This window comes from Anoplopoma fimbria, chromosome 24, assembly GCF_027596085.1.
Source record: "Anoplopoma fimbria isolate UVic2021 breed Golden Eagle Sablefish chromosome 24, Afim_UVic_2022, whole genome shotgun sequence".
Lineage (NCBI taxonomy): Eukaryota > Metazoa > Chordata > Actinopteri > Perciformes > Anoplopomatidae > Anoplopoma > Anoplopoma fimbria.
The window spans coordinates 14,909,314-14,921,545 of NC_072472.1; the positions used below are offsets into that span (position 1 = coordinate 14,909,314).

The 12,232-nt window shown below is 38.7% G+C and overlaps 1 protein-coding gene across 2 annotated transcripts; it reads right to left on the reverse strand.

The window, feature by feature from the left end:
* Positions 1–18: 18 nt before the first annotated feature.
* LOC129113183 (solute carrier family 13 member 2-like) lies at positions 19–11,997 on the reverse strand. 2 transcript variants are annotated; one of them, XM_054625376.1, is made up of 13 exons: positions 11,968–11,997; positions 9,034–9,160; positions 7,504–7,632; positions 6,864–7,000; positions 6,264–6,520; positions 6,010–6,187; positions 5,800–5,922; positions 4,752–4,961; positions 3,739–3,839; positions 3,456–3,571; positions 2,074–2,235; positions 1,857–1,994; positions 19–1,516 (listed from the first exon to the last, which is right to left on the reverse strand). In XM_054625376.1, exons 2-13 carry the CDS (start codon positions 9,142–9,144, stop codon positions 1,385–1,387), a joined length of 1,794 nt encoding a protein of 597 aa, XP_054481351.1. In that variant the 5' UTR covers positions 9,145–9,160; positions 11,968–11,997; the 3' UTR covers positions 19–1,384. The 2 variants fall into 2 exon arrangements, with proteins under 2 accessions (XP_054481351.1, XP_054481350.1); XM_054625375.1 differs by lacking the exon at positions 11,968–11,997 and having other exon boundaries at positions 9,034–9,291.
* Positions 11,998–12,232: the final 235 nt, after the last annotated feature.

Here is a 12,232-nt window from a genome sequence, read left to right on the forward strand (position 1 = left end):
GGTACATAGATGTGGAAATAAAACACTGCTGGGTTGTTACCTCTCTCCTTTACATTTTCAGTTTATTACATTTTACCACAGTACATACTGACCTCCACTACAATCGTATCCTGTTGGCAGTTTCTTATCTCAAAGTTAGCCTTCAACCAGCCTTTTCATCTGTGCTCACACTATCCGATATTCTGGACACCTTACTAATACTGGATGTTTTTCATTGTCTCCTGCACTTTGAGTACATGTGGAATTTACAAATTACTGGAATTTATCTATCAAAGGAATAATTCAACATTTCGGGAAATACACTTTCTGGCTGAGATAAGAAGATTAATTCCACCCTCATGTTTGTCCCTTCAGTGTGAAGATGGAGTGAGGAGATGGTTAACTAGTCAATGGTTAAAAATTAGCCCACCAGCACCTCTAATGCTCATAATCAAGAAGTTATATATTGTTTAATCAACCAAAAATAATTTGATGGATAACATTTTTACACTTGTGTTTTTATACCCATTAAACAAACAACAAGTCAATAAGTGAGGTTTCCAGTCTTTATGCTAATCTAAGAAAACCAGGTTCTGGCTGTAGTTTCACAGAAAACAAATATGGGTCAACAAATATGTGTATTTCCCAAAATGTAAAACTTTTCCTCAATTAGATTATACCCGGTATTCATCTAGGCAGCGTATTTAAAATGTACGATTCAAACGTCCCTTGGAGGAAAACAAATAATCAAAAAAGTTAAGAAATGCACTTAAAATAAAATAGCGTGACAAAAATGCTGATGAAAAATAAAATGTGCGACAATAAACAAAGACTGTAACAACAGAAGGCCACAGTAATAAGTTAAATCAACTTATACATTGATTCAGAGTCCCCTCATTATCACATTGTTTGTAAACACAACACCACTCAGAATAATCACATTTTAAATAAACACACACACACACAGTGTAGCATTTGTGAGTGATACACAGATCAAAAATATGACGTCACATTTAGGGAAGTGTGTACAAGGAAGTGTGTACAAGGAAGTTTTCTAATGAACACTTCTTTTTGTTTTGTTCTGTCACTGGAATGACACCAGGAAGTACTAATCAAATACAGGGGAGAGTCCGTCTAATTATAGAGCTGGTCTCATTATATTTACTTACAGGTTTGTATGAAGGTATGTCAAGCGAAACTTGATCTAAGTGATCTTTAAACTTTATTTTCTCTACCACATATACTAACCTTTGATTTACTCCCTTTCTTTCTCATTGCTTATTTAGTCATACATATTTTAAACTGCTTCTTAGTGAACACTGAAGATTTTGAGGATTCCAAGGACTTTGAAAACCAATTCTGTGTCATTCCCGTTCTCCATGTCTCCCTCTCCGTCCTCCCACGCTTAAGGTTTGCTCTCTGTAATGTTTACCCAATGAGGTATGGTGCCCAAGTCAAATATGGCATTTCCCCAGGTGTTGATGCCTAAATTAACGGTCAAAATCCCAATGATGTTCAGCACGAAGCCGGTTTTCACCTGAAGGAACAGACAGTGACATTCTGATCAGTATACAGGGTGAGTAGAGGTCGAAAAACAGGGCATGTGCATGTCTTTAAAAGTCTTAAAAAGCAATGAATTTAGTGTCCTCAAAGGGTGATGTTACACACCATAAGTTGAGATCAAAGATTCTTTTTTGAGAACCTACAAGGCTAGTTGTCTCTCCTGCATCAATATTTCTCTACAGTATTTGTAAAGTACTCTCCTCCCTCCTACTCCAACAAAGACTCAAATAGGTCCTCTAAACCTTGCTCAGATTCATGATTCTTGTAACATAGATTGTGCATTATGGATTGTGTATTATGAGTATGAATCTGACCATGTCCATGACTTTGAGTTTTCCAAAGGAGAAGGCGATGGCGTTGGGTGGTGTGGCCACAGGCAGCATGAAGGCCAGAGAGGCTGCGATGGTGCAGGGGATCATCACGTACAGCGGGTGTATCTTAATAACTATGGCCTGTCAGAAACACAGCACAGTTAAATACATGAAGAGGTTGTTCGTTAACACCTTTGTGTGCATGTGGACATCTGCTTACCATTGAGGCCAGAATGGGCAGGAACAGGGTGGTGGTGGCTGTGTTGCTGGAGCACTCAGTGAACGTTGCCACCAGCATGCAGAGCAGCAATGAGATGGCATAGGGGGGGATTTGCTCCAGAGGTGCCAAGCTCTCTCCCAGCCACTTGGACAGACCCGACTCCTGTTAACAAAAGTTTAGAGCAGAAACGACGTGAAACACAAAGGTTCAGGAACTCCTCCTCGCATTTGAAAGGCAGTAACCAGAGCCATTTTTACAAGATACATTAATCAAAATTAGCATTCAGTCGTGGATTAGACAACTAATCCTTTCAGCACAATAAAAAGGGAACATGAAGTCTTAAAGGGATAGTTGTGATGTTTTAAAGTGTGGTTGTATGAGGTACTTATCCAGAGTCAGTGTATTACCTACAGTAGATGGCGGTTGACGGAGAAGGATAGTACCAGCGCGTGAGCAACGCAACACACTGCTGTAGACAGGAGCCGCAGCAAAACTTATTTTAGACACCTAAAAGAAACACTGCTTTGTGTTGCCTTCAGATAGCCTTTACCGATAGTGAACTGAAACTGTTTGTTTGTTTTGTTGAGTGTCTTTAGTTAGTTAAGATTCACCAAAGTCACGCAATGAAACAAAGAAACTAAGGTAAAATATTTTTTTTGTCAATGGAGTCTGGTTGGCTTTGAAGAGATCATAGATAGATATAACGGTTTCAGAAAGGACTCTCTGAAGGCGACGTAAAGAGGCTAAATTATTCTAAATAAAGCTTACACTTAAACTTTTTCTTTTCAGGTGTACCGTTCTATTTGGCAGCAGTGCATTGCTTTGCTTCCGTGCTGGTACTCCTATCTGTTTCTCATAGCTTTGGGAATGCTTCTTGCCATTTACTGTAGGTAATGCAGTGACTAGAGATTACCTAACACAACCCATAGATAGATATAACGACTCCAAGGTGTACCGTTCTATTTGGCAGCAGTGACAGCTTCCAATTTAAAAATAGATGGTGGTCGATTTAACAAATTCATTAAACACAATTTTACTCACTGACAGCCAATACGGATTCAGACCCAACCGATCCACTTCATTAGCAGTCATTGATAATTGAAAAAAATAACAAATTCCCTGACCAAAAGTTATGCAGCTGGTGTTTTTATTGATCTCAAAAAAGGTACTTATACCATAAATCATGACAGATTAATCAATAAACTAGAACGTGGGGGGTTGATTACCCTGGCTGAGGAGCTATCACACACAGGCAACAGTTTGTGAAGCCATATGTCTGTTTGGACATTGTCTGTGGGGTCCCCCAGGGGTCAGTATTGGGGCCAATTCTTTTTATTGTCATATCAATGTATAATCCGTGCTATACCTCTCTGGGTGTTTACCTCACTGCCAGCAGCCAGAGCGAAGCCTCCTCCCAGCAGCAGGATGATGTGCCAGGGCATTCGCTCGTGGACCACCTGCCAGTCCAGCAGAGTGGAGGGAGCGTTCAACATCTTACCTGTGAGACCCAGATGAAGTGTGAACATGAAAAAGTAATTAGTTTTAAAGAGCAGTGTCATATCCACTGGGTGATCATCATCCAGTGTTACAATGAGCTGAAATGTAGGTCACACGAACATCATGAAGGTATTCTATTGTTAGTGATTAGTGGATTTAATATTTCACCTTCGTCATTGTTGCCGTAGCCTCCTGTCTTTGGCATCTGGGAGGGGATGACGAAGAACAGCATGGACATTAAGATAGCCACGGTTCCATCGGACACAAACCTGAGGGACAACATTATTCCACATATTGTTGTTTGAAAGTGTTGCTGCCGTGTTTCCTGCTCTGTTTCACTGTTGCCATAGTGCAAACTATGGAACTAAGAACATAGATAGACTTATGTGTAAATTATGCACTAGTTTTACATCTTAATGCTATTTGTGTTGAAGAGATCAAGGGTTTATGAGTTTCTGCATACTTTTACGGAAAAATAGAGGACAAGAGTGAAAGGAAGTGAATGAGAGAAGTTTATAAGATTAATCTGAAAATATTCTTCATGTTTCTATACGTCAACAAGCCCGATGAAAAGACCAAAACCAACAATGTGTAACAGTTCATCTCTCAAAACTTTCTGACTGCCCAAGCCTATTTGTGCTGCTCTTCCCCAAACCTTTTTGTTACTACTAAAGATATAATTCTTTACAAAATAGTCACAAACACTTAGTTTCATATTCATAAAAGGCTTAATCACTTCATTCAACAGCTGCGCATTGTAGTTTTTAGTAAACGTAACTCAAACAGGAATAAATCATGTATTTCATGTAATCATGTAAAAAATGACTATTTTCAGCTGTAGATTTGTTCTTGTGAATATTTACAGCAGCAGTAAAGTGTACATAGGATTGACCAAAAATACAATACAACGCATTTTAAGGAGCATTTCACCAAGTCCAATATAGTGTCTCACTGATATGTTTTCAATATTTTTCAGACAATAATGGAGGTGTATGACCCAGAGGATAATTCATACCAGACTTTGGTTACATGGCCAATATAGAGGAATCACTTAATTTGTTTCAGTTCGTTTTCCTGGGGATTTATTGAGAATAAGAAAACTGTAGAATATCACCATGCGTACTGTTTAAAGTCACAAGAACAAAAAAAAGTTAAAAAGTGAAAGAAAGCCAAAGACTCACGGCCCCCCCTTATTGAAGAACACTGTTGCCCAGCCATCTATGAAGCCCGGCTCTCTGGTGAACCACAGGACTATCAGCAGGACGAAGATGGTGAGCACTGCCCACTCAGCAAACGCCATAGGCCCCAGCTTTTTGTACTCCTGCTTCATCACCTTGTACGCCTCCTTATCTCTGTCGCTTTTCATGCCGCAGCCGAATGACTGTTTCAGGCTGAGGAGAAAAGTACAAAGTGCACGCATTTATACGCATGGACTAAACTTAAAGGTTGAGCAAACCATGGATTTACAGCATTTTTGTAACAGTGGTGGCATTATATGTATACGAAGTTTTGACAGAATTTTCTTTATTGAAAATTGACTTTCTTCATTATTTTTCCGAATACTTGAAAAAATGTAGTCAGGTTAAAGCATGTAAAAGTAAAAAGTCACAATTTTACTGCGTGATGATATATTGATATATAATAGTTTATTTAGGGATATGTTTCTTAGCTAGGACCAGCTGCTAGGCAACAAAGTTACTGGTCCCAGACAAGAAATAATATAATTAATACATTTTGTACTCTTTTTACAGAGCAGGCTTTCTGTTTCCCCCTGTTTCCATTCTTTGAACTAAGCTAGGCTAACGAGCTGCTGCATGTAGATTCATTTCTGCTATTTAACACACTGCAAGAAAGCAAATAACCATTTCCCCCAAAATGTTGTTGAATACTGTAAGGTGTGTTTTTGTTACTTTCATGTTTAAATTCAACTTCCTCTCTAAAGGGTCAGTTCACTCAAAACACAAAATAACACCACGAATGATTTTTCAGAAAATATTTGCAAAAGAGGTTTTAAAAGCACCTGCCACCCTCAATACAATGGAGGTGATTTCACTGTGTGCAATGTGTTGATTACTCAGGGTACGTCACAAACCTTGGACTGTGGACAGATTTAGTGCTTTTGTGCGTTAAGAAATAAATACCACATAATGTAAGTGGGACCATGTGTTATCATAGTGGGTTTAATGACAATTTAAACAAACGGACTTTAATAGACAGAAGTTGTCTTACTTGAAGCCCAGGAACGTAAACTGAAGCCAGAGAAAGGTCAACACCAGCATGAGCACCGCGTTGGGAAAAGCGAAGGCAAACCAGCTGGCAAAGTTGATGACATCATCATTCCTGGGGAAGAGCCTTTTACAAAAGACGAGATAGAAGGAGAGATGAGAGCAGTGCACAAACAGCTGGAATAATATTCTCCTGTGTTTGTTAATGCCTTACTTGTCGATTTGACCCTTAAGGATGATGTTCGGGGTTGTTCCGGTGAGCGTGGCCGTGCCTCCGATGCTGGCGGAGTAACACACACACAGACTCATCCCTTTGGTCAAGAGCTGGTACTTCGCATCCATCGCTTTTCTCTTGAACTCCTGCAAAGACTCTGGACTCCACTCATGTTCATCTGGAACCCAAGGCATTCAGTAAGTTAAAGTTATCGGACAGGTTATGTCGCACATCTTGCAGACTCCGTTGCTTACACTTTCTGTCCTCCAGCTGAACCTTGGTGTCTGGCTGTTTCTCGTCCTTCTTTGCCTCTTTATTTTGTTGAATCTCCAGCTCAAACGCGCGGTTGTCCTCGGCTGCAGCCTGGAAATCTCTCTCGTCCGCCTGAGCCTCTGTGGCCTTCAGCTGCTGCAGCACGCCCTGGGCGATGGCCAGCATCATGGCTGTTGTGGCCGAGTTGCTGATCCACATGGACAAGAAGAACGAGACGATCATGAAGCCCATCATTAACCTGTGTGAGAGGGTGGGGACAGGGAGTGAAGACGAGGACGGGGATCACGAGTACAACAGGAGGGGTGGTGATAAGATCTGTGGTGTTTCTGCAGTCTTGTCAAATGGATGAAACAGCAGTCTTTTATTTTTTTGTTTTGTTTATGCATTTATCATTCCGATAGACACATTATATCATAAGAAGTGCTGAATGGATGATTTGTGTAATGACTTCTGACATCTGAAAACATGAGCAAGTCATGGCTATGAAGATCCTTGGAAGCTCTGTTGACCCTCTGTTCACATCTTTTTTTTCCCGCTATCTGCTGAAGTGTACACAGGTGAGGTGAATCATGTCTTCTTACAGGGCCGGACGAACACCAACCAGTAACAGAACTCGTAGAGCGATGCGCTTATGAAGGCTCCAGTGCTCCACTGCGATGGCCACCAAGAGGCCACCAATGAACAGCATGTTAGAGTCTTTCAGGTACTCAATGCTGACCTGAAACACATCACACAGACACTAACTTCAGCAGACGAATCATAAATCCAAACACGTGCAAAACAAACATTGCATGTGTTTTAGCCGATGAACCTGTGAACATTCTGCCCCATATATAATGTATCATCCAATTTGTTTTATGAGCAATACAAGTAAAACACTGGAGCAGCAGATTTGATTATGACTGTACAACATGTCCCATGAATGAGGTTGTAGTAAGGTAAAATCTCAAAGATGTGTAGCTTAATATAATCACTTGATCAAGGCGTAAGAGGAGGAAAAAAAGTGAGGAAGACTACATAGCAAGTCAGCTGCATTTAACTTAAGTTGGTCTATTCCCTTTTCTGCTGTCAAAGGACTACATTAGAACAAAACCTTAGTTGAAAAAAATATCAGAGAACCTTATAGTTAGAAGAAGTAGTATTTCCCTACAGGAATTGATAAACAACATATAAGCTGGCTCATAATGAAACACAAAAATGTAGCCATAATAAGTACTGTACGTCTCCAGCCTTCATGATGCCCATCATGGGAAAGAGGATGACTGGCAGCAGGGCGGTCACAGCCAGAGGCATACACTCTGTACACCAGTACAGAGCCATGAGGATGATGACGTAACCACATCGGGCTTCCTGTGAACACACACACAATCGGGTCGGATGTAATAGGCAGTGAAAAAGAAGTGACAAACATCATGTCATTAGTGCAACGTTCTATCATTTGACATCTGAAATATGCCGTATTAAATTTGAGATATTCAAAGTAGAAATTTGGATGGTTGGCACAAATAAGACACATACACATAAACCGAGACGGCCTCAGTTTACAGGGAAGTTAGGTTCATACAGTACATCAGCTTTCTCGTCCTTTGTCCTTTATCTCCTGCCTCTCTTTACTTTTAAAAGCAATAAGACTTTCCACATGGAGATAACAGCAACCCTTGATCATAAAACAAACAGTTTGTTGTGCTCTTGGCTCACTAGATAACTGTTTATGGGTTCCTGGTAAAAACAACTACCCGACACAAAAGTTTCCACTGCCCACAAGAGCTCGCTCAGCTCCACACTTTGAGTGAAAGTGTCCGCTGTTGCACTTAAAACACCTTTTCCTTACTTTACAATTATAGTATAATTTTTGCCGGATGGTTCTCCTTAGCTAGGAGAAGTTGCTAGGCAAACAGTATTAAGCTGCAGCAACAAGACTCCAGGAAGTCACTGCTCCCAGACAACAACAAAAAAGAGACAGCATATAAACCCCTCGTAAATGACAACTTTTCATTGTCACACTTTGTTCTTAGCCATCAGATATCTGGGTAAACACTTGCTTATTGTTTAAAGTGCAATAACCAACTTGAAATGAGTGCAGAGACATTGTATATGACAGAAAAAGTCCCAGAAGCTCACTTTTATCCAGTAAGTCATTAAAAAAAGACAAGCAAATCAACATGCTGATGAGGTCACATTGGTCACCAGGTTTATGAGACTACTGTGTTCTACCAATTTCTACTGAAAACCTGTGTGAGTTCACTCTTTTTTAAAAGTGGGAAGTAAAGTGTCTGATTTTCTTTAAATTTGAGGTTTTAAGTTATTATTTAAAGCCATAATGTGTTATTATGCAGTTGACGCATCTTAAATAAATAATTGTAATGGCATACATTTTTATTTGTAAAAAGAGTGTGTGGCATTTGCTTAATTTGCAGACTGAGCAAATATAAAGCAACTGTGTCCCTATATAAAATAACTATTTAGGAGGCAAATTGTCAGATTAATCAGCAGTTTGTAGGCTACTCAAAGGATATTAAATCCTCAGGACAAATATTTGATGTGCATGTGAAACAACATGTGAATTAAGGAGGTGCATAAGTAGAAAAAAGGGCCACAGATAGGGAGCAAACATCTTATTCAACAGTCAAACACACTGCAACTGTTGTCAAAGACTATTTTAACACCTGTAATGTATTTTCAGTCAAGACAAACACAGATAAAAAACATCCTGTTCATTTGATCAAGTCACCTCCATCCACACACACTCACCGATGTAGGGATGATGAGTGGCAGGGGAAGGAGTGCAAGCGGAGTGAAAACGATGATGAAGTAGTTTCTGTGGTGCCACATCCACTTCAGCCACTTCGGCCAACCAGCCATGATTTATCTGGCAAAACTGACAAGAAGCCACCAGGAGTAGGAAAACTATCCACAATGTAACTCAGAAGAGATAGCTCATAAAGACTGAATCTACCTACAACTGTACAAGTGAAGTGAAGTGAAGCTAAGGAAACACAGATGTGCTCCACAGAGAACCACTGAAGCAATGAGACTAATATGAATGGGGAAAAAAACACTTTATATCTCTAGTTGTAAATCAAACATTAACTCAACACCAAATAGATCCCAGTCCCTGGCAGAGAGGCAGATTGAACTATTGGGAAAGAGAGGAAGGTAATAATAAAGGCAGAAAGAGGTGGGGGAACTGACATGAGGAGAAAGATAGCTAAACGATAGGATTATCAACTGAAGGAAGGCAGTCTGTCAGGTGTAGCCAAAGGTCAGGTGGGCTGAAGGAAAGGAATAGTCTCTGTCCATGTAGCCAATGTGTTCTCAGAGTCGGAGGACAACAGTGATTTAATGTCTGACATGTGTTGGCCTTAGTTAGAGTCAGACAGAGAAAAACATTCTTCATAAAATGAAAAGTTGAATTTATAAATAAGCAGCCTTTTTTCTATTCAATAAACTCAATGGTTTTGCTACTGCAGCCATACTTCTATGTTCTTCTGTCACACATATGTTATTAGCATTTGTCATTGCACATACATACCTGTAGACTTTAAAGGAATAAAGCCTGCAAAGCTAGCTTAGCACAGAGCCTGGCTCTGTAAACAGTAACAAAAGCAGCTCTAAAGTTCATTTGTTAAGACTTTACATCTGGTTTGTTTAACATACAACCAAAGTGTATGTTGAACATATATATATATTACTTATGTTTTCATATTGAATGTATTTATATATTCTACTTCCTCGTTGCCTGTGTTTTGGTACATTTTGTAAAAAGAAAACAAAAGAAGTTAAATGAAATCTTGAGTAAATTTAGAAAACCAAAGTAGGGTTTACATTTGGTACTACCTTGTCATTTTCAGGAGCCTTCAGCCTTTCATGTGTTGACTGAAATAAATGCTGCTGTGTTCATCTTACAGAGATCAATACATACTGCGTTAGGCTATAACAAAACACTGGACAGTTGATGTAGCTATGACAGCCCATATTTAATTGATGACACTTTAAAATGACGGCTCCAAGGTGAGGATGTCTCATTTGTTAAATGCATGTTGCCTCGTGTTAACTCCTCTCTCCTCAAGTCTCCTTGCCTCCTCCGCTCACATCTCCCGTGGGCAGAACTAAGACACAAGCGAGGAGGAAAGGAGAGGAATGTACAAACTTGGGAATGAGAAAGACCCAAAGAGAGTGAAATAAAGCAGGAAAGTAAACAAAAAAGTAAATTAAGAGTTATTTGTTTCCACGATGTACCACAATGTTTGTCTTAGATGGAAAAGAACGTTGCGTTCAGAAATCACAGAACTAACTCAAATATCAGCACAATTCTGACTTAAAAAAAGGACTCATACAAATGTGCAAACCAAAAAATAGCAACATGAGAACAACCAGCCTACTTTAAAACTATCAATAAACTTATCAATGTAGAGTTTTATGAGCTTACACAATCACTGCGCTCTCTTTGCTGTTTTATGACTTATTCTTCATTTGTGAGATAAGACCAAGGAATAGCTTCAATGAAGTCATAAATGAATGATATGTAATATACTACTGATTGTAAGTCGCTTTGGATAAAAGCGTCTGCTAAATGACTGTAATGTAATGTAATAATGTGTCCTATCAGAGAAAGCATAGATGTAGGCACTGCATTGATTAGGCTAACAGCGAGTAATTGATTTAAATCTGGTAGCTATCTGCGAGATATCAACTTTATTTACATAAATATTATATTTAGGTATCACAAGTGATTTATCAAACAATGGGAGCTTAATTGATGTTCTCTCTGATACATAATTCACAACATGTTTTTGTAGCTCAGGGACAAATTTTTTTTAACTATACTGAACATACATTTTGGAAAATTACTATTAATGTTGTGTATAAAGCTAGCTCATAATAGAGTTGTAATGCTTTTTCAAAATTTCATCAACAAGAATAAATGAAGGAAGGATAACCTAAAAACTTGGTAACTGAATTTGTATCCCTCAAATAATAATATGAATACGACAGAGCTGCACACACTGTTTTAGTGCATATTTTTTTAGAATGTAAGTAGTATAGTAGTTTTATGAGGAGAAGCTTTGGTTTGTATTAAAATTATATTATATATATAAAATTATATTAGATACTACTAATATTACATATTTAAATTGGTATATAAATGCTGAAAAGACAAAAGTTAAAGAGAAGATGCATATACAATCTTTGATTCCTCCGTCAATAAGCTTACACAGAGCATTTGTTGTAGTTTGTAATAATTCATTGCTCATTAAAGTTTTAATCCTAAATCCTCTGCATGGAGTATTTAAACTGTCTCCAATCTCACTTAATGTTCCCTGTTTAGAGTTTCATCACAAGCCATCATAGCCATCTCATTTTAAACTTAAATCTTAATCATTATGGACTTATGCAGTCTGTTTTCCGTCAGACCTGCTGCAGGCTTTTCAAACAGGGCTCACATCAGATCCTGAGGTTAGGAAATATAAACAAACTGGACTACACCAGGTCGCTCCTCAATAAAAAAGATCTAAACAATAATAATGATTAGAAGGTTAACATAAGAACCTCAACTCTATGGATTAAAACACTCTTTAAGACTTTTCACTTTTCCTTTTTACTTATTTTTTTAAATGTTATGGCTTATTAGGTGACAACTATTAAAGATACAGCAGCAAACCAAACATTTATATATTCACTTACTGACTGAGAAAGCAAAGTCCAGCTGCCCAGTAATCTAATCTAACCAGTTTTCACTTCACCTCGTGTTTGGTACGACTGGTACTACAGGGAAAGAACATTCTTTTGCTCTTTAACTTTTTGACTTCGTCTTTTAGTTTCTACGGAAAAATCTAGATATTTTAATCTATAACAGAGTGATGAGGAAGTTATATCATCACTCTTATCAATCGGACTGGTGGTGACGTGCTGGTTTTGGCCTCTACGTCTCTACGTCCATTGTGCTGAA